The sequence below is a fragment of the Acinonyx jubatus genome, chromosome A1 (assembly GCF_027475565.1).
Source record: "Acinonyx jubatus isolate Ajub_Pintada_27869175 chromosome A1, VMU_Ajub_asm_v1.0, whole genome shotgun sequence".
NCBI lineage: Eukaryota > Metazoa > Chordata > Mammalia > Carnivora > Felidae > Acinonyx > Acinonyx jubatus.
This window is the reverse complement of record NC_069380.1, coordinates 206,371,247-206,393,671: the sequence shown is the minus strand read 5'-3', so window position 1 is coordinate 206,393,671 and position 22,425 is coordinate 206,371,247. Positions and strand designations below refer to the sequence as shown.

At 36.5% G+C, this 22,425-nt stretch overlaps 1 protein-coding gene across 1 annotated transcript in view; it reads left to right on the top strand.

The window, feature by feature from the left end:
* The window catches only part of WDR70 (WD repeat domain 70), a 294,191-nt gene that overhangs the window by 92,123 nt on the left and 179,643 nt on the right, over positions 1 to 22,425 (top strand). Inside the window, exon 9 of the mRNA XM_015067612.3 lies at positions 16,195 to 16,271. Coding sequence (XP_014923098.3) covers positions 16,195 to 16,271 — 77 coding nt within the window. The remainder of the gene's footprint in view (positions 1 to 16,194; positions 16,272 to 22,425) is intronic.

Genomic DNA, 22,425 nt, shown 5'->3' with positions numbered 1-22,425 from the left:
GAGGTAAGCATAGCAACCATTAGATTGCAGGGCCAGGCAGAGACGTCAGGGGAGATGGACTCAGTTAAGCAGAGGAGGATGCACGTATGGAGTAGTCTGCAAGAGTGAGGAAGCCAAGGCAGTTAGATTCTAAGTCCTCAGAGCCAGGCATGTATGTCTTGGTTTATTGGGGTGTTCCTTTAATTGCAAATCATGAGCTGTTTTCCTGCTCTAGAGGCACATATTTAACGGGGTGAAACTAGACTAGATAGCTGTTTACTGCTAGGCATTAGAAATTATTTTTTTTTCTTAAATAAGCGTAGTCTGACAAATTTCTGTTTTGGAAAGAGATTACTGGGGCCCCTGATAATCCTATGTATTTTAATCTATCAGCCAGTCAACTAATTATTAGCTTTCAATATCTTAGGTACACAGAATTGAAGGGAACCTAACTCACTTCTCTGTTCGTGGTGGCTTGCCATCATGCCATATCTGATGGGCAGTTCTCAGTTCTCATGATACCATCCATAACTCTCAGCAGCTTTTGACACAGTTGATCACTACACTTCTTGAAACACCTTCGTATCTGACTTCTGATTTGCTGTGCTCTCCCAGTTTTCTTCTTACCTCATTTAGTGTTCCTTTTCACTCTGGTTTTGTTGCTCCTCCTCTGTCCTCCAGCATCCGAATGTTGGGGTGTCCAGCTCATACTGAACCCTCTCTAGTATTTACATCTGCTTCCTGATTCATCTCACCTGGTCACACGGTTTTGATGTGGAAACGTCGGGGTTCGGAGCAAACAGTCAAGAAAGAATTCTTGGGATGTCTTTGGAGCAAAAAAGTGAGGAGGGCACCTGGGTGTTGTATGGAAACCAATTTGACAATAAATTTCAAATTAAAAAAAATAAAAATAAAAAAATAAAAAATTTAAAAATTAAAAAATTTTTAAAGCCCCCCTCCCCCCCAAATAAAATAAAATAAAGCATGGGGACAGGATCTGTAGGTAGAAAGAGCTGCACTGGGGTTGTGCTGGGTGACTGATTATATACCGTCAGGTTGAGGGGGTTAGGGACAGCACAAGCCTCTAAGCAATTTTGAAGACAAGGTTTCCATGGCCTTGAGGGGGCTAGCTGTTGTTAGGAAAAGGTCATTTATTACTGTCTAGCAAACCCTCAGTCATGAGACCTTCAGATGTGTATCAGTGGGTCACGTGTGTGGAGGATGATTACTAACATATCTTGCAGGGTAAAGATGGAAGAAGTTTCCAAAGGAATTTCTTTATGTTTAAAGTAGACTCACAGGATCCTAGGAGGTTAGGATAATGTTAAGCTAAGATTGCCTTTTGCCCTTAGCAAAGTGTCAACATTTAGGCAGTTGAGCCCCCAGGGGAAGGTCACTCTGCCTATTTCAAGGGCATGTGAATGGACTGTAAGTTACAAGGAAATTTAAATTTTTCTTTTGCCTTTGTTTCCCACATCAGCTTTAAATGTCATGTATAGACACTGATGACTTATGAATTTATGTTTCTTGGCCTGTTTTTTCACCTGCCCAGTAGGACCAACTACTTACTTCACTGTCTCACCTGGATGTATAATAGGCATCTTAACACAAAATACGCAAAAAGGAAATTGTGACTTTTCTTTCTACACATCCTCCTACTGCAGTCATCTTTATCTCAGTAAATGACATCATCACTCACTAGCTGATCAGCTGAAACACCTTTGAGTTCTACTTGACTCCTCTGTTCCCTCACACCTCACATCTGCCCCATTGTCCAACGTGTTTTTCCAACAGAGTTGTATGAATAAAGTTGCCATTAACATTTGCATGTAGGTTTTGCGTAGGCATAAAATTTTAAATCAGTGGAGTTAATACCTAGGAGTGTGGTTGCTATCTCATATGGTCAGATCAGCCAATATCTTTCAAAATGGTTTGTGCTGTTTTGTATTCCCACCAGCAGTGAATGAGAGGTCCTGGTGCTCTGCCTCCTTGCCAGCAGCTGGGAGGTTGGAAGTGTCAGGTGGTTGGAATTTAGCATTCTTACAGGTCTTTAATGGCAGTTGGTTGTTTTAATTTGCCTTTCCTTAAAGACTGATGATGTTGAACATCTTTTCATGTTTGCTGTCTTTATTTTATATCTTCTTTGGTGCAGCATCCATTTAATTCAAAAATTTTTTTTTCCTATTTTGGGGGAGTAGGGAATCTTTGTTTTCTTATTGTTCTTGAGAGTTCAAAAAATATTCTGGGTGTATATCCTTTTTCAAATATGTGACTTGTAAATATTTTCTCCCATTGTGTGCCTGGTCTTTTCATTCTCTTTGTAAAATTTTTAAAATTTTGATGAAGTTCAGTTTATCAGTTCTTTTATGGATCATGTTTCGGGTTTGGTCAAAGAACTTTGCTGAACTCAGTGTCACAAAGATTTTCATCCATTTTTCTAATAGGACTCTTACTCTTTAATGTTCTACACTCATTCTATGATCCATTTTGAGCTGATTTTTGTATAACGAGTGAGAAATATGTCAAGGTTTTTTTTTGTTTTTTTGTTTTTTTCTGGGCATATAAATGACCAGTTATTTCAGTATCATCAGTTGAAAAGACTGACCCCTCTTTACTGAATTGCCTTTGCATATTTGTTCAATTATAAATTGATGATATTTGATAAAGTTTATTTTGAGACTCTCTATTCTGTTGCATTGCTATGTGTATACCCTTTCACTAATACCAGGCTGCCTTGATTATTGCACCTTTGTAGGATATCTTAAAATTTGGTGGTGTGAGTGCTCTAACTTTGTTCTTTGTTTTAGTTGTTTGGGCTATTTTAGTTTCTTTCTTTTTTTTCCTTTTTTTTTTTTTTTTTAGAGTTTATTTATTTATTGAGAGAGAGAAAGAGAGAGAGACAGAACAAGCAGGGGAGGGACAGAGAGAAGGAGAAACAGCATCCCAAGCAGGCTCTGCACCATCAGTGTGCAACTCCATGCAGGGTTTGAACTCATGAACCGTGAGATCATGACCTGAGATCAAGAGTTGGATGCTTAACTGACTGCCACCCAGGCGCTCCAGTTTCTTTCTTATTTTTTTTAAGTTTTTACTTTAATTCTAGTTTGTTAACATACAGTGTTATATTAATTTCAGTTGTACAATATAGTGATTTAACACTTCTATACAACACACACATCATAACAAGTGCACTTCTTAATGCTTATTACCTAATTCACCCATTCCCCCATCCGCCTGGTAACCATCAGTTCACTGTAATTAAGAGTCTGTTTCTTGGTTTCTGTCTCTTTTTTTTCCATTTGTTCATTTGTTTTGTTTCTTAATCCCATATATGAGTGAAATCATATGGTATTTGTTTTTCTCTGACTTACTTTGCTTACCATTATACTCTTTAGCTCCATCCATGTTGCTGCAAATGGCAAGATTTCATTCATTTTTATGACTTAGTAATATTCCATTGTGTGTGTATATATACCACATCTTCTTTATCCATTCATCAGTCACTGGACACTTTGGTTGCTTCCATAATTTGGCTATTGTTGATAATGCTGCTATAAACATTGGGGTGCATGTATACCTTTGAATTAATGTTTTTGTATTCTTTGGGTAACTAGTGCAGTTGCTGGATCATAGGGTAGTTCTGCTTTTAACTTTCTGAGGAAACTCCTTACTGTTTTCCATAGTGGCTGCACCAGTTTGTATTCCCACCAACAGTGCATGAGGATTCATTTTTCTCTTCATCTTTGTTAACACCTGTTGTCTCTTGTGTTGTTGATTTTAGCCATTCTGACAGGTGTGAGGTGATATATCTCATTGTAGTTTTGATTTTGGGCTATTTTAGTTTCTTTTTCACATACATTTTACAGTCAGTCATCTTGTTTATATACGCAAAGAACCCTGCTGTGATTTTGTTTGAAATTATTTTGAATCTAAAGATCATTTGGAGAGAATTGACATCTTAACTGTTTGGAGTCTTTCAGTCCATCAACACCAGTATATCTCTTATTTATTTAGGTCTTTTTTTTTTTTTTCTTTTTCCAGGTTTTATAGTTTTTAGCATAGAGCACCTGAACAGATTTTATTAAATTCATACTTAATTTACACTTAAAATTTACTTTTTTTTTTTTAGCCATTATAAATGGCATCACTTAAAAATGTCTAGTAGAATTTGCCCGTGTAGCTTGGAGTTTTCTTTTTCCTGTTTTCAAAAAATTTAAACTATGAATTCAATTTATTTGATAAGTACAGGACTATTCATGTTATTTCTTTGTTCTTGCGTTGAGATAGGATAGGTTATGACTTTCATGGACTTGGTCCATTTCCTCTAAGTTGCAAATTTATGTACATAGAATTATTAGTAATATTTCTTTAAGGTCATTGCTCATATTTTTTCTCTTTTTCCTGATATTGGCAATTTGTGTCTTCTCTTTTTTCTTGGTCTGGCAAGAAGTTTTCCCATTTTATTGATTTTTTTTCAAAGAGCAATTTTTTAAAATCTCATTCATTTGTATTTCTTTGTTGTAGTTCTGTCTTCAACATTGATTTCTGTTCTTATGCTTTCTTTCCTTTTGCTTGCCTCTCCTATTTCTTTTTAGAATTCCTAGTATTTTAAGGTGAATGCTTTAATTAGAGACTTGTTTTATCTTTTCTTTTTTTTAATTCTTGTTTTAATGTTTATTTAGTTTTGAGAGAGAAAGACAGACAGAGTGAGTGCAGAGGGGCAGAGAGAGAGGGAGACACAGAACCTGAAGCAGGCTCCAGGCTGTGAGCTGCCAGCACAGAGCTTGATGTGGGGCTCGAACTTGTGAATGGCGATATCATGACCTGAGCTGAAGTTGGACCCTCAACCGATTGAGTCACCCAGGCGCCCCTTGTTTTAAATAGAATCATGTAGTGCTATAATATTCCTTATAAGCATTGCTTTAGCTGCGTACCACAAATTTTGAGATATATTTTTATTTTCATTCAGTTCCCTTGGAACTACCTCTTTTACTGATGGATTATTTAGCAGCATAATGTCTAATTTCCAAATATTTGGGGATTTTTATGTCATCTTTCTGTTAAAAATTTTTAGTTTAATTCCTTTATGGGAATGTTTAGCTCATTTAAGTTTAATGTAATTATTGATATGGTTGGATTTAAATTTGGTGAGGTTTGTTTTGTGACCTAGAATATGATCTATCTTAGTTACTGTTCTGTGTGCACTTGTGAAGAATATGTATTCTGCTGTTGCCAGGTAGAATAGTCTGTTTATATAAAGTTAAGTCAGTTCATGGAGTTCTGTATCCTTGCTGATTTTCTTTGTGCTTATTTTTTCAATGGTCTTTCCAGTTCTTTCAGTTTTAGCTTCATGTCTTGAAACTGTTGTATTGGGTGCATGTATACTTACAATTGCTCTGTCTTTTTGGTAAATTGATCCTTTTATCATTATATAATGTCCCTCCTTATCTCTGGCGATTTTTCTTGTTCTGATGTCTACCTTGTGTGATGCTAATATAATCACTCATGCCTTTTTTTTTTTTTTAGTCTTTATTTATTTTGAGAGAGAGCATGAGTGAGCTCAAGTGCCAGAGAGACAGAGAGACAGGGAGAGAGAGAATCCCAAGCACATTCTGGGCTGTCAGCACAGAGCCTGATGCAGGGCTCAAACTGACAACCGTGAGATCATGACCTGAGCCAAGATCAAGAGTTAATCGCTTAACCAACTGAGCCACCCAGCCGCGCCTCAAGCTTTTAAAAAATTATTGTTTGCTTGGTATATTTCTTTTGGTATTGATTTATTCAATAACATTTATTGAGTGTCTAGACATTTATTGAATGTCTAGGAGGCAAAACCCTCATGCAGTTTATATGCCAGTGGGGACACATGAAAATATGCAAAACATATACTGTATAACAAAACCAGAGAGTAATAAGTGCTATGAAGAAGCAGATTAAGGGGATAGAGAGTAACGAGGGACTTCTTTAGATAGAGTACTCAGGGAGGTCTCTGAGGGATTGGCATTCAGGGTGAGGTCTGGATAAAGGATCCTCCAGGGAGCCAGGTACTTTGGTATCTGAGGAGCCATGCAGAAAGAGGAACAGCAAATGCAAGGCCCTGAGGCAAGGTGCTTGTTATATCTTTTTCAACTCTTAGTTTTTAATCTTTCTGTGTCATTGTATTTCAAGTCAGATTCCTGAAAGAAGTGTTAATTGATAGGTCTTGTGTTTTAATGTCTGATGGTAATCATTGTCTTTTAATTGGTGTGTTTAGCTCATTTTAAGTTTAATGTAATTATTGGTAGGGTTGGATTTAGTTCTACCATTTTATTACTTTTGGTTCTTTCTGTTCTTTGTTCAGTGCCTCATCTTTCCTAATTTCTTTTAAATTATCTGAGTATATTTAGAATTCCATTTTTTTTAACTGTTGGATTTTAATTATGCTCTTTGTATAGTATTTTAAGTGGTGGTTCTAGGGAACTATAAAAATATATTAAATTATATATAATCTACTTAGAATTAATATTTTACCATATCAAGTGAAAAATAGAAATTGTACAACCACATAGGCTCTTCCCCCAATCCTGATGTAGTTGTTGTATGTTCCGTTTTCATATGTTGAAAATCGTATCAGGCAACGATAATAATTTTTGTTCTCAACAAAAGTTAAAGGTGAAAAATATTGTTCTGTTTACTCAGGTATTTACCCTTTCTTTTGTTGTCCTTTCATTGCTTATATTCCAGTTTCTCTTTGTAATCATTTCCCTTTCACTTGAAGTAGTCTTTCTTTTTTAATTTTTAATGTTGAGATTGAATATATAAACCATAACATTTACTCATTTAGTTTGTTATGTTCAGTGGTTTTTAGTATATTCATGGAGTGTGCAGCCATTTTAGAACTTTTGTCATCCCCAAAAGAAACTATTGGAGACAATAAAAAGATTAATGTTTGTCAGGGGTAAGGGGCAAGGAGTGATGAGTAGGCAGAGCACAGAGGATTTTTAAGACAATGAAACTAGTCTGTGTGATAAGACAATGAAACTAGTCTGTATGATGTTATAATGATGGATATGTGTCAGTATAAATTGTCCAGATCCATAGAATGTACGAAATCACGAGTGAACCTGAATATGAACTGTGACATTTGGATGATAATGATGTGTCAGTGTAGGTTCATCAGTTGTAACAAATGTACTACTGTGATGGGGAATATTGATAATAGGGGAAAGCTATGTATGTGGGGGGCAAGGGCTTTATGGAAAATCTCTGTGCCTTCCTCTCAATATTGCTGTGAACCTAAAACTGTCCTAAGAAGTAATCTATTAAAAATAAAATACTCCCTGTCCCTTAGCCAGCATCCCCAAGTCTACCACCCCTTGAAGCCTTGCGCAACTACTAATCTACTAATCTGCTGTCTATGGATTTGGCATTTCTGGATATCAGAAAATGGAATCATACAATATGTGGCTCTTTCACTTAGCATGTTTTTGAAATTTATCCATGTTGTATCAATATTTAATTTCATTGCCAATAATATTCGATTGTATGGATATACCACATTTATCTCTTCTCAAGTTGATGGATGTTTGTGCTGTTTCCACTTTTTTATTATTATGAATAAAGCTTCTATGAACATTCATGTACAAGTTTTTGTGCAGAGGTATGCTGTCATTTCTCTTAGATGTATACCTAGGAGTGGAATTTTAGGGTCCTATGGTAACTCTGTGTTTAACATTTTGAGGGACTGCCAGACTGTTTTCCAAAGTGTCTATAACATTTTACCTACCCACCAGTAGTGTATGAGGGTTCCAGTTTTTCTACATCCTTGTCAACACTTGTGGTTTCTCATGTTGTTGTTGTTTAATAATCATGTTAGAGGGTGCAAAGTGGTATCTCTGTGGTCTGTGTTGAACATCTTTTTGTGTATATATTAGCCATTTGTAAATTTTCTTTAGAGAAATGTCTATTCAAATCCTGGCCCATTTTAAAATTGGGTTATATGTCTTTTTATTATTGAGTTCTAACAGTTTATATATTCTAGATATTTGTCCTTTATGAGATATATGATTTGCAAATATTTTCTCTCATTCTTTGGGTTGTCTTTTCATGTTCTCGATGGTGTCCTTTGAAGCACAAAAGTTTTAAATTTTGATGAAGCTCAATTTATTTTTTCCTTTGTTTTGTGCCTTTAGTGTCATTGCCTAACCCACAGTCATGGAGAATTATGCTTATGTTTTCTTCCAAGGGTTTTATAGTTTTAGCTCTTACATTTAGGTCTGTGATCCATTTAGAGTTAATTTTTGTGCATTGTATGAAGTAGGGGTCCAACTGTATAGTAAGTATTCTTGAAATAATAAAATAATTTTTGAATTTCTTAGCTACTCTTTGAATTTCCATATAAAATTTATGATCAATTTCCAATTTCTGTCACATTTCTTTTGGTGACAAGTTCTCTTAGTTTTCTTTCATCTTGCAGTGTCTTTATTTCACCTTCATTCCCAAAGTACATTTTCTATACATTTAACTTGGCAGTATTTTTCTGTCAGCACTTTAAAAATGTTGGTCCACTGTCTTCTGGCTTTATTTTTGTTGAATAATTATGCAGTAATTCAACTATTTGTTTTTCTTTATGTAATGTGTTGTTTTTTATATTTGCTTTTTGAAATTTTCCCCCTATTTCTCTTTTGGACTTTAATAGTTTATTATGTATCAAGGCATAGGCTTTAAAACATTTATTTATTTATTATTATTATTATTATTTTTTGTTTTGTTCATCCTGTTTGGTATTCACTGAAGTTCTTGGATCTGTAAATTTACCTCCTTCACCATTTTTGGGAAATTTTTAGTTATTATTTCTTCAAATATTTGTCTGTACCTGACTGTCTTCTCCTAAGTCGTATGTAATACGAGTACTAAACTTTTTGATATTGTCTCAGCGCTTTCTGTGATTCTGCTCATTTTTTCCTGTTAGATTAAATTATTTCTATTAATCTGTCTTCAAGTTCATTGAGTCTTTCCTCTGACATATCCATTCTACTATTGGGCCCCTACAGTGAATTTTTTATTCCCATTATTTTATTTTTCAATATGACCTGATTTCCATTTTAATAGTTTATTTTTCTTTGCTGGTCACTTATATCTTTGCATTTGTTTCAGATATGTTTGCTTTCCTTTATGTATCATGGTCATAAACACCGATTTTAAGTCTTTTTCTTAAAATATTCATTACAACATTTGGGTCATTTTGTGGTTGGCATCTTTTATCTTATTTCTTGGGAGCTGGTTAGATTTTCCTGGTTCTTTGTATGATTAATTTTGGGCTGTATCTTTCACATTTTGAATATTGTGTTCTGATATTCTGAGTCCTGTCCAAAACCTCTAGATAATGGTGGGTTTTCATTTGTTTGTCTGTGAAGTTGCTTTTTTGGCTGAGGGTCAACCTGATTAGTTTTAGACTCTAAATCCTGACCTGCCTCCTGTGAGCTGTTTTTCCTTGCAGTATTAATTTTCAAGGCATTTGTATGCTATTCTGGTTTGCCCCATGTACATGTTATCCAGGGATCCATATGGACCCTGGCTGCTAGTCCATACCATGTTCGCTTCTCAATGCTTTTCTTAGGTTGATTCTGGTAGGTTTCACACAGTACACGTGAGGAGTGAGTGCAGGACTTTCTGTACAGATTTAAAGGACATTTTTCTCCAGCTTTTTAAACTCTTCACCCTATGATTTTCCCTTTACTGTCTTTCACTGGTTTCTGTTCTGATGTTCTTGCTGGAAAATCACTCTTATGCATTGTAGCAGTTCCCATACTGTAGCTTATGCCTCCTGGCAAAGCTGGACTGAGGTGAAAAATAAAAATTTCTCTAACCCACAGCAGCTGTTTTTTCTTTTTTAAAAAGTTTATTTATTTGAGAGTGGGGGAGGGACGAAGAGAAAGAGAGAGAGAGAGAGAGAGAGAGAGAGAGAGAGAGAGAGAGAATCCCAAGCAAGCTACTCACTGCAGTGCGGAGCCTGATATGGGGCTTGAACTCACAAACCGTGAGATCATGACCCGAGCCAAAACCAAGAGTCAGACACTTAACTGAGCCACTCAGGCACCCCCACAGCAGCTGTTTCTCTGTGTTGGTGGGAAAAGGCAGTGTGGCTACCCATTGTTGGCATTTTCCCGAGGTAAAGCATAGAGTATCAGAAGGATTCTATTCTACATATGTTGGTAGGTGATCTGCTTTCTTGTTAATACTGGCCTACTAGAAAGCATGGAGTGTCAAAAGTGCTGCACAGCGGTTGCTGTCATTGTTGCTTCTGGTTCAGGGGAGCAGGCACCATGCCTCTTTGTTGCTGGCTCTTTCCTGGTTTGGGTTAGGAGAGCCAGCAAGTATCTTCTCTGAAGGGCTGCTCCTCTTACTGAGACAACAGCCGCTGTTTTGTTACTGGCACTCATCTGCTGTAATGACCTCACAGGGCCACTGCCGCTGGGTGGGAGGATGAGAAGTATCACCCCAGAGCCAGCACTTGGCTGGTGTGAAATGAAGAAAATCGATTCTTTAACCTGTTCGGACTACTTCCATTTCTGGTGCCAACACTGAGGAGAGACTTGGTAGCTTTGTTGCTTGTGCTTGGCTGGCATAGGGTAGGTCAGATCACAAGAACTCTGTTCCTCAGGCATTTCACCCCCACTGCTACCCCTATGCCCTGGAGAGTGGAACCATTTTTTGGAACTTTGTTTGCTCTTGCTCTCAGTTGTTAGTTGTGGACTGCCCCAGAACCCAAGTCGGGAGACAGAGAAGGCAAAAATCATCCCCAGACTACTCCTTAGACCGAGTATCCCCCAGAATTCATATTTTGAAATTGTAACCCCAATATGATGGTATTAGAAGGTGGGGCTTTTGCAAGGTGATTAGGCCATGAAAGTGGAGCTGTCATGAATGAGATTAGTGCCCTCTGAAAGTGTCCCAAGAAACCTTTCTTACCCCTTCACCATGTGAGGTTATAGTAAAAGGATGGCCTCTGTGAACTAGGGAGTTCAGACACTAAATCTGCTGGCACCTTGATCTTCAACTTCCCAGTTTCCAGAACTGTGAGAAACAAATGTTTATTGTTCATAAGCCACTCAGTTTATGGTATTTTTGTTACAGTGGCCCAAATGAGCTAACAGGGAAAGATAGCACTCCCTTGTCCTTAAGTCACAGCTCAAGGGAATGTAATGGGCAGAGCTAGATTGCATTCCTGTGTCACATCTGTAAGGGAGGCTGGCAAAGATAGAGCCTGACTTTTCCACTTCTCTATGAGAGGTAGTCTCTGTCTTTTACCAAGAGTCATATTTTGGGGAATTTCCTAAACACAGAAGAGAGTTCGTGTTCTTCATGGCCAGAGAGAATGATGTGTTATTTATATAGTCACCCATTTACACAACAGTTGCTTGATTAATTCACAAACTTGGCTTCATCTGTGGTTGCAGCCCAGATCCAGTTCCTTAGGGAAACCTGTTGTCTCTCTCTTTAAAATGTATCCCAAGTCTTCTTACCTCTGAACACTTTACTGCTGTGCCCTAGTCCAAGCGACTGTCAGTGTTCAGATAAACCACATCACTGGCTTCCCAGGTGGCCCTCTTAATTCCTCTTTTGACTTGCAACAAGCTTTTCTTCACAGAGCATCCAGGACATTTTTTTTAAGTGTTTATTTTGATATCATTTCAAATTAACAGAAAAGTTATAGGAATAGTACCTAGAACTTCCTTATACCCTTTTTTCAGATTCATCAGTTGTTCATATTTTGCCCCATTGCTTTATCTTCCCCCATCCCCTCCTCTCTTCCTTCCTCAGCTAACACAAACTCTGTCCTTCTCTTTCCATCCCCCACACTTATATACCCCCCTCACTCACACTTATACGTATTTGCACATACATTAGAATTATGTGTGTGTGTTTAATATTCCCCGACTTTTGAAATAACTTGCAGACATCTTGTTCCTTTACTCCTAAATTCTTCAGTGTGGTTTTCCTAATAATAATATGATCTTTTTACATAACTATGAATTTAACATTGATGAAATACTATTTAATCTGTAGTCCATGGTTATCTCAACAATCTCCTTTTTGATTATATTCCCACCAGCTCAGTAGCCATGGCTTTTGTCTCTTTTAATTGGGAATAGTTCTCTGCCTTTGTTAAAAGAAACTTTGGTATATTTGAAAACTATAAGCCATTTCTTTTGTAAATGTGTAGAAGTTGTAAATATGTAGCAAGAGATGTAGGATTTGATTTTGTCTGGTTTTCCTCATCATGAGAGTTTGGGTATGCATTTCTAGAAAGGCTGTCACAGAAACAATATTGGGTCCTTCTTGCGTCCTCATATCACGAAGTACGTGCTACCTGTGCATCACAGTGCTGGTGATGTTAATTTGGATGACTTGTTTCAGGTAGTGTAATAACAGATCTCTTCTCTACTATTTTCTCTTTGTAATTATTAAGCAGTTTCCAGGGAGATTTTGATAGCATGGAAATACCCTGTTCATTACCAGACTTTTCTCTGCTAGTTTTAGCATCCATTGATGATTCTTGCCTGGATCAATTATTACTGTGATGATTGTAAAATGGTGATTTTTCTAACTCTGTCATTCATTTTATATTTATTAGTTATCATTCTATGGTAAGGAAGAGTTTTCCCGTACTTATTTATTAATATTCACCCAGGAGTTCTTAAGTTAGTAAATGCTTTTACTATTACTATTTAATCTATTACTTTTGTTATTTATTTTGATGCTCTAATTGTCCCGGTGGAAGTCCCTTAACCTGCACTTTATTCTTTAATATATCCCCATCATTTTTGCACTTGCTTGTTTTTTGGTAAACCACATGTTCCATGTTCATGTTGTTTGAACAAGAATAAACTTCTCTCCAAGGAGTCTGGTTTCCTCTTAAATGGAGAATGCAATTTAGAAACTAGGATCTCTGTCCTAGGGTTGCTGGGTGTCATTCCTACTAGTCGTTTTCAGCATACAAAGCTAGATAATAACTTACATACACACACACACCTATATTTGTATCTACCTGTTAGAAATCATGGGTTCATACTGATACCCGTAATTTCAGTCAAAACCCATAGAGTTCTTTTTAGTCTTTCTTCTTTCCACTTTTGGAACTCCTTTCTCTAACAGCAGGAAAGGCGACTCTCATGGTCCCCAGCATATTTCCTCATTTGCTTAATTCTTCGTTGTAACGAAAGCAGTTTCAGAATTGTTAATGCATACCACTGCAAAAAAGAAACAAATATATTAACTAGAATTAAATATTTATTTATAGTTCTTTTGGTCTTAAAAATATTTTTTTTAATGTTTATTTATAATATAGAGAGAGAGGTAGTGCACAAGCAGGGGTGGGATAGAGAGAGATAGAGACAGAATATGAAGCAGGCTTCAGGCTCTGAGCTGTCAGCACAAAGCCTGACGGGGTCAGGGAGGGGGCTCGAACTCACAATCATGAGATCATGACCTGAGCCTGAGTTGGATGCTTAGCCAACTGAGCCATCCAGGCACCCCTACAGTTCTTTTGGTCTTTAGCCTGAGGGTATGTATTCATTTCCTAGGATTACTGTAATGAATTACCACACAGTTAGTAGCTTAACAACAGAAATTCTTTCACATTTCTGGAGGCCAGAAGTCTTAGAATCAAGGCATTGACACAGCCATGCTCCCTCTAGTGGCTCTAGGGGAATCCTTCCATGCTACTTCCAGCTTCTGGTGACTCCGGGCTTTCCCTGGCTCGTGGCAGCAGCATAACTCCGGTCTCTGCCTTCATCTTCTCAGAGCTTTCTCCTCTTTGTGTCTTCTTCTCTTCTGACTCTTTAAGGTTACGTTCCCAGCTTCCAGTGGTTAGGACATGAGTATTTCTTTCTGGGGGCCACCATTTAACCCAGTACAGGGTATATAGTTACTTGAGTTATTACCTTCAGTTTATTCTTTCAGTGTTTTTATTGTTCACTTGAAATACAGTAGGGTTGATTTGTTTCTGTTTATATTGAATTTTAGGTTTCTCCCAGCCTTATTTGTTTGTTTCTGAATATGCAAAACATCAGCAGTTTCAGAAATCTGATAATAAGTTAATAGATACAGAATTATAAATCGTGGTGACTGTTATTAAGGAAATGGACAGGTACATTGGAAGAGAACAACAGAATAGGCCATATGGACGCAGAGACAGAGCTAGATCATACTTATTTGAATAAGTGGCATGTAAACTGAGATTGAAGGAATGGAAGCCAGTCATGTAAAAGTAGAGAGCTTTCCCACAAGTGGAAAAGCATATGAGAAGGCCTTGATTCAGGGAACGAGCTGGTTGTATTAGAGGAAATGAAAGGAGGCCAGTGGATTCATGTCTATTGGGGAAGAGGGAGGACAAAATAAGTGCAGTTGTAAAGAAAACAAGAGACTGAACCTGTGAGTAGTTGTAGACGATCGAAAGAGGTTGGGGAGCCAGTAGAGGACAATAACTAGTGGTGGTTTTAGAATGTTTTTATTTATTTACATAAAATACACAAAATATTTTTATTTATTTTTAAAGTTTATTTATTCAGAGAGAGAAAGAGAGAGAAGGAGAGAATGTGAGCATGAATGGGAGAGGGGCAGAAAAAGAGGGAGAGAATCCCAAGTAGGCTCTGTGCTTGGTGGCAAGCCCAACACAGGGCTCAGTCTCATGACTGTGAGATCATGACCTGAGCCGAAATCAAGAGTCAGATACTTAACCAACTGAACCAGCCAGGTGCCCCAGAGGTGTATTTTTAAAAGACTATATTGATTGCTAGGTGGAGCACATGACGCAGGAATAGAAGTGGAGAGACTAGTGACAGACCTGTTTACTGTGTAATAACTGAGATAATGTTGGCTTCTACAAAAGTGGTAGTAGGGAATAATGAGAAAAGTGGATAGATTTAAGGTGTATTTTGGGTTGAAGTGAGAGGACTCGCTAATGGATTGAATTCGGGTGGACAGAGAGAGGGTTTTAGGTTTATGGTTATTGTAGTATTTAAGGATGACCCCCACGTTTGTAGTTTTAGCAACTAGGGAAGAAGTTGATTGCAGATGAAGTGGGCAGTAAGAAACAGATTTCCCTAATGGACCTATTATTATGTTTGAAATGCCTAGGAGATGCAAATGGAAATGTCAAGTTGATAGTTAAATATGCAATCCTAAATTCAGGAGAGGAAAGTGGAATCTCAGACTTCCCATCTGATCCCATTACTTCAGTTCATGCTTCCCTACTGCACATCTGTGGTCCCTGTTCTACCCAGTAAACATAAGCAAATTGTTATGAGTTGGCCAGGTCCTGTTTGAGACGTTGTGAGCAACTTGGACTGTAGATGGTCTCTAGGTTTGTGTGTGGGTACTCCAGTTCCAATTCATTCTTTTCAAAGAGATACAGTTATTTTGCTTCTAAATCATTTAAAGATGTACATTTTGCTTCTTATAGCATAGTTTTATTTTGGACTCTTTCAGAATAAGAGATTTTTCCATTATTAAGTATTAGGCTCTTTTCTGCCCCATCTGAGCATACCGTATGAGGTCACTCTAGCAGACTTTGCACCTAGATGGGCAATGTGTGTGTATGTGTGTATTTATGTTTGATATGTACTCTCTGTGTGTCAGTTTGTTTACCAACATCACATTATTTTATTTACAGTATTTTTAAATTATGCTCTTAGAAGGGTTAATCTTGAATCATTTTAAAGATGTCTCTCCTTTTCTCACATGTTTATTCTTACAGATGTATGGTTGAATCAAGATTGTGGACACATTTTTAAGAAGTGTAAATTTTTTTCCCTTAACCTCTTGCTTTTGCCTTGATTATTTGCAAATACTTTTTTTTTCTTCTTTTCCATTGAGAAAAGAGTCTTTAAAGAAGGGCCTATCTCCCTCTTATTACGGTTTTTCCATTTACGTCTTTCCTAAAGAGAGACTCTCAGTTTCCTCTCTATTTCCTTCCTTATTAAGCACCTGTTCTGTATAAGCACTGTGTTAATTTCTGGGCAGGAGAATTATATGGAGAATTAAACAAAATGAAATAAACAAAGCATATTATGAAATAAAATTGGCGTAGCATACTATGTTTGTAATTAAAATAGTGTGGTCTTGGGAGGACTAAAAAGTTTAACTTTAAAGCATGACATATCAGTTTCTGGTCATTTTATTTATTTTTAAATCTTTTTAAATATCTTTTTTCCTGTATTTTTATTTTTTAAGGGTCATACAGCAATGCTTCATACTGGCTCATGGCATCCCAAAATAAAGGGAGAATTTATGACTTGCTCAAATGATGCGTGAGTACTATTGATAATTCATCTAATACATTAATATCTTTCAGTATTTTCTTTAATATTTGTATTGTTACATGCTGGCCAGTAAAGTAGGAAGTGGAGTGTTAGGAATCCTGATGTTTACATATTCTTTTTTTTTCTTTTTTTTAAATTTTTACTTTTATTCCATCATCATATAGTGTAATATTACTTTCTTTAAATTTTTTTAATGTTTATTTATTATTTTGAGAGAGAGAGACAGAGCATGAGTGGGGGAGGGGAAGAGAGAGAGTGAGACACAGAATCTGAAGCAGGCTGCAGACTCTGAGTTGTCAGCACAGAGCCCAAGTTTCATTTGTACAATATAGTGATTCCGCATTTCCATACAACACCTGGTACTCATTACATAAGTACACTCCTTGATCCCCATCACCTATTTCACCCATCCTCCCACCCACCTCCCCTCTGGCAACCATTAGTTTTGTTCTCTATCGTTAAGTGTCTGTTTCACGGTTTGTCGTTCTCTCTTTTTTTATTCCTTTGCTCATTTGTTTTATTTCTTAAATTCCACATGTGAGTGAAATCATATGGTATTTGTGTTTCTCTCTCTGGCTTATTTCACTTATAATATTCTATAGCTCCATTCAGGTTGTTGGAAATGCCAAGATTTCATACTTTTTCATTGCTGAATAATATTCCATTTGTGTGTGTGTGTGTGTGTGTGTGTGTGTGTGTGTGTGTGTGTGTGTATACACACATACACATTACATCTTCCTTGTCCTCACCCTCCCACCCCCCCCCCCCCCCCCCACGCACACACATCTAGGGTTAGGGCTTAGGATAGGGTTAGGGAAAGGGTGAGGATATGTGCCTTATATCCTGCAGTTCAGAGACCTCTCCAGAGAATGAAACCCTAGACTTCTGCTTGGGCGTGATTAGACACGGCATCCATACACCAACAATAGCCAAATTATGGACAGAGCCCAAATGTCCATTAACTAATGAATGGATGAAGATGATGTGGTATATATATTAATGGAATATTACTCAGCCATAAAAAAGAATGGGATCTTGCCATTTGCAGCGACTTGGATGGAGCTGGAAAGTATTATGCTAAGCAAAATAAGTCAGTCAGAGAAAGACAAATACACACATGATTTCACTCGTGAAATTTAAGAAACTAAACAGATGAACCACGGGAAGAAAGACAGGCAAACCAGAAAACAGACTCTTAACTATAGACAACAAACTGAGATGGGAGGGTGGTGGGGAGGGATAGGGAATTGGCTGAATGGATGATAGGTATTAAGGCAGGTAGTGATGAACACTGGGTGTTATATGTAAGTGATGAATCACTAAATTCTACACCTGAAACTAATATAATGGTGTATTTTAACTAACTGGAATTTAAGTAAAAACTTGAAAAAAAGTACATATTCTTGTTCTTAACTTTTATAGTATAAGGTTTGTTTAAATAAATAAAACTATGAAAATGAGAGTTGGCATAAATTCCAGTACAGTTTATTAGGGTGCTCAATGGATCAGACTCATGCTATTAAGTGGACTCAAATGACTTTGAAGTTGTGACTAATAACTTATTAGTTTTTATAATAAAGATTGATTTCTGAGTCTAATAGCTAATATAAGTTTATTGTTTAAATTATTATTTTTTGGAAGTAATAACTGAAAAAATTGATTAAGTAGTTAAGATTCTTTTGTATTGTATCTGTTGGCCTAGAACTCAAGAATATTATAGGGAATATTTGAGCAGCTTTTCCCTATATTATTAAATTGTATGATTAATTTTTAGTACTAAGAGTAGTTCACAAGAATGCACTGTAGGTAATGTTATGGAGAAATTGCAATGGGAAAATTTTATAAATTAAAAAATATAGATGGTGTTATTTAGGTGAAACACATATTTTAGATAAAATATATTTTGTTTTTAGGCTATTTTGTCTTTCATCTTTACTTTCTGTTATTTATATTTTGCCTCATTTACCTTCAAAATTGCTATTGACATTTTTGGATAGTTTGTGTGTTCTGGAATTAATCTTTAGAGTAACAGACAAAAGGTATAATTTTACTCCCATAGCACAATTTAAAAATTAATTTGATCTGAAAGGAACTAAAATTTGGGAATCTATACAGAATATGACTGAAACAGGATAAGACAATTTGATTAAAATTTCTGGTAAATAGACCTATGTAGTTCTAACTTGTTTTTTTTTCTTTGTCTTGTTATCTTTCCAAAACTTAAATTATGTATGTTTAAAGTGACATTCCTAATTTTAGCAAATCAATTTTCTGATTTCTTTGGGAATTTAGCAGCTAATCTAAATTAATAGTATCTCATGACCAGGTAAGGCTTATTCTAGAAATGCAAGAATATTTTACAATTAAGAAATTTTACCGTCAAGAAATTTTTAAGATAATTCATTAACAAATGAAAAATTACAAATCACATGATTTTATTATATGATATCATTGACATTTGATAAAATTTAGTAGTCTTTCCCAGTGTAAGTTCTTTAAAAAAAAAAATTTTTTTTTAATGTTTATTTTTGAGAGAAAGAGAATGTGAGCGGGGGAGGGACAGAGAGAGAAGGAGACACAGAATCCAAAGCAGACTCCAGCACTGTCAGCACAGAGCCCGACGCAGGGCTCAAACCCACAAACTGTGAGATTATGACCTGAGCCGAAGTCAGACACATAATGGATTGAGCCACCCAGGTGCCCCCCCCCCCAACCCCCCAGTAAAAGTTCTAAGTAAAATAGGAATAGGAAGAAATTAATAAAACTCTTAAAAAATTATTTACCAAAATTTAAAGTAAATATTGTATTATATATAAGTACTGAAGCTCTTTGTATTTAATAAGAAGACAAGGATGCCCACAACTATATAGAGGCTTTATGCAGTATAGATTTTTTTAAATTTTATTTTTAAAAATTTATATCCAAATTAGCATATAGTGCAACAATGATTTCAGGAGTAGATTCCTTAATGCCCCTTACCCATTTAGCCCATCATCCCTCCCACACCGCCTCTAGTAACCCTCTGTTTGTTCTCCATATTTAAGAGTCTCTTATGCTTTGTCCTCCTCCCTGTTTTTATATTATTTTTGTTTCCCTTCCCTTCTGTTCATCTGTTTTGTCTCTTAAAGTCCTCATATGAGTGAAGTCATATGATATTTGTCTTTCTCTGACTAATTTCTCTTAGCATCATACCCTCCAGTTCCATCCATGTAGTTGCAAATGGCAAGATTTCATTCTTTTTGATTGCCGAGCAATACCCCACTGTATATATACCACATCTTCTTTATCCATTTATCCATTGATGGACATTTGGGCTCTTTCCATACTTTGCTATTGTCGATAGTGCTGCTATAAACATTGGGGTGCATGTGTCCCTTTGAAACAGCACACCTGTATCCCTTGGATAAATGCCTCCTAGTGCAATTGCTGGGTCATAGGGTAGTTCTATTTTTAGTTTTTTGAGGAACCTCCATACTGTTTTCCAGAGTGGCTGCACCAGCTTTATGCAGTATAGATTTAAAGACTTTATAGTGTAGTAATGTAAGGAAATAAATACATTAATATATGAGTCAGAAGAAAACATTCTATTAAAGCACAGAGGGGGGCGCCTGGGTGGCTCAGTCAGTTAAGCGGCTGACTTCGGCTCAGGTCATGATCTCGCAGTGCGTGAGTTCGAGCCCCGTGTCGGGCTCTGTGCTGACCGCTCAGAGCCTGGAGCCTGTTTCGGATTCTGTGTCTCCCTCTCTTTCTGACCCTCCCCCGTTCATGCTCTGTCTCTCTCTGTCTCAAAAATAAATAAATGTTAAAAAAAAAAATTAAAAAGCACAGAGGAACCAGGCAATTTTGGTTAAAAGCTTCAATGAATAAAGCAATTGGAAAAAAAAAAAAAAAAACTTGTTCTCTAAACTAGTAAGGATCAGGCTAAATGGTGGGCTCTCATAGTTGGTTAACACAGTAACTTTATGAACTCTGCAGAAGCTTTTCCCAAATTGATTTCCAAGATATGTAAATTAGTAGTTTAAAGAAAGGCATTCCATGGCCAAATAAGTTTGAGAAACTTTGAACATTATATTTCCAGGCCAGTGATCTACAATAAACATTTAAATAGTTTTGTATAGGGGTGCCTGGGTGGCTTAGTCGGTTAAGCATCCAACTCTTGATTTTGGCTCAGGTCATGATCTCATGGTTCATGAGATGGAGCCCCATGTCAGGTTCTGTGCAGGCACACAAGTGCTCTCTCTCTCTCAAAATAGATAAACTTAGAAAAAGATAAATAGTTTTATATAGAATTTACAGAAACCTATTTAACTTTGTTAATGCTCTAAACAATGGTTTGGATAAAGTTCTAAGTCATGATGCTTTATTGGGCATAAAATGTAGTTTATCCCATTCCTTGCAAGAGCAATTCTTTAATTCCCTGCTAAAACCACTGGCATACTAGTGTATTGTACTTTTGAAAATATGCTCCAGTTTCTTTTTACACTGTACAGATGAGCTTTTTTTGTCCATACTTTTGTATGAAGATGAGTTGGCTTTAACCATAGACCCCAATTATACATATTCTTTACCACCTTAAAAAAAAATCTACCACTAATAAATTCAGATGGTTTGCAGCTTGACTTTTTCTTGGCCTTTGACTCTGAAGGTAGTAATTAGTAATAGGCTATGCTGTGAGAGATCAGCCCAGATGCCTAGTTAAATCAGCAAATACAGTGTGCTCACTATGTGGCAGGTACTCCTGTGTGTGATATAAGTCTCTGCCTTCATGATGCTTACATTTTAGTAGAGGTGAGTGCTTGGATTAATTTATTATACAGTAATAAATTAATATAGTTTTATGTAGTAATAAGTATTGAGAATAAAATAAAGTAAAGCAGAAGGGTAGAAAGTAGAAGTGTCTTCTGTATGTAGAGTAGGCAGAGAAAGCCTCAGAGGAGGTCACCTTTTAATGTTTATTTGTTCTTGAGAGAGAGAGAGACAGACAGAGAATGAACGGGGGAGAGACAGAGAGAGAGAGGGAGACACAGAATCCAAAGCAGGCTTCAGGCTCTGAGTTGTCTGCACAGAGCCTGTTGTGGGGTTCAAATCCAGGAACTGCAAGGTCATGACCTGAGCTGAAGTCGGCTGCTTAACCCACTGAGCCACCCAGGCACCCTGAGGAGGTGACCTTTTATTGAGACTTATACCATGCACAGGAGGTAGCTCTAGCAGAGAGAACCTGCCAGGCCAAAGTGGCAGCATAATTCAAGACCTTAAGAAGGGAATGTATTAAGACATATTGGAAGGGCGGAAAATCTGGTTTTGTTGATAGGAAAGGTAGGAATGACAGGAAGTGAATTTGAAGAAGAAAGCAGGGACTAGATCATATAAGGTATTGTAGTCTAAGGTATAAAGGGTTAGGATTTTAATGTAATTATAAGGCCAGCCAATAAAGAGTCCTATGATATTTTCATAGGAATGTTCACTTTACAGGGTGTTAAAATTTTCCAGTGATCTCAACTATAATAAAGGCCATGAATGGAAAACCCACAGTGAATATCCTACTCAATAGGGAAAAACAGAGCTTTCCCTGTAAGGTCAGGAACAAGACAAGGATGTCTACTTTCACCACTTTTATTCATGGTAGTACTGAAAGTCCTAGCCACAGCAATCAAACAAACAGAGAACATCCAAATTGGAAATGAAGAAGTAAAACTTGCAATTTTTGCAGATGACATGGTACTATATATAGAAAATCCTAAAGATTCCACCAAAAAACTACTAGAACCGATAAATTAATTCATTAACGTTACAGGATATAAAATCAATGCATAGAGAAATCTGTTGCATTTCTATATAGTAATAATGAAGCAACAGAAAGAGAAATTAAGAAAATAATCCTATTTACAATTATACCAAAATAATAAAATACCTAGGAATACACTTAACCAAAGAGGTGAAAGCCCTATATTCTTTAAAATTATAAAACATTGTTGAAAGAAATTAAAGATGACACAAACAAATGGAAACCGACATTCCACACTCATGGATTGGAAAAACATACATAGTTAAAATGTTGAGTCCACCCAAAGCAATCTACATATTTAATGCAATCTCTGTCAAAATACAACAACAGTTTTCACAGAACTGTAACAAATAATCC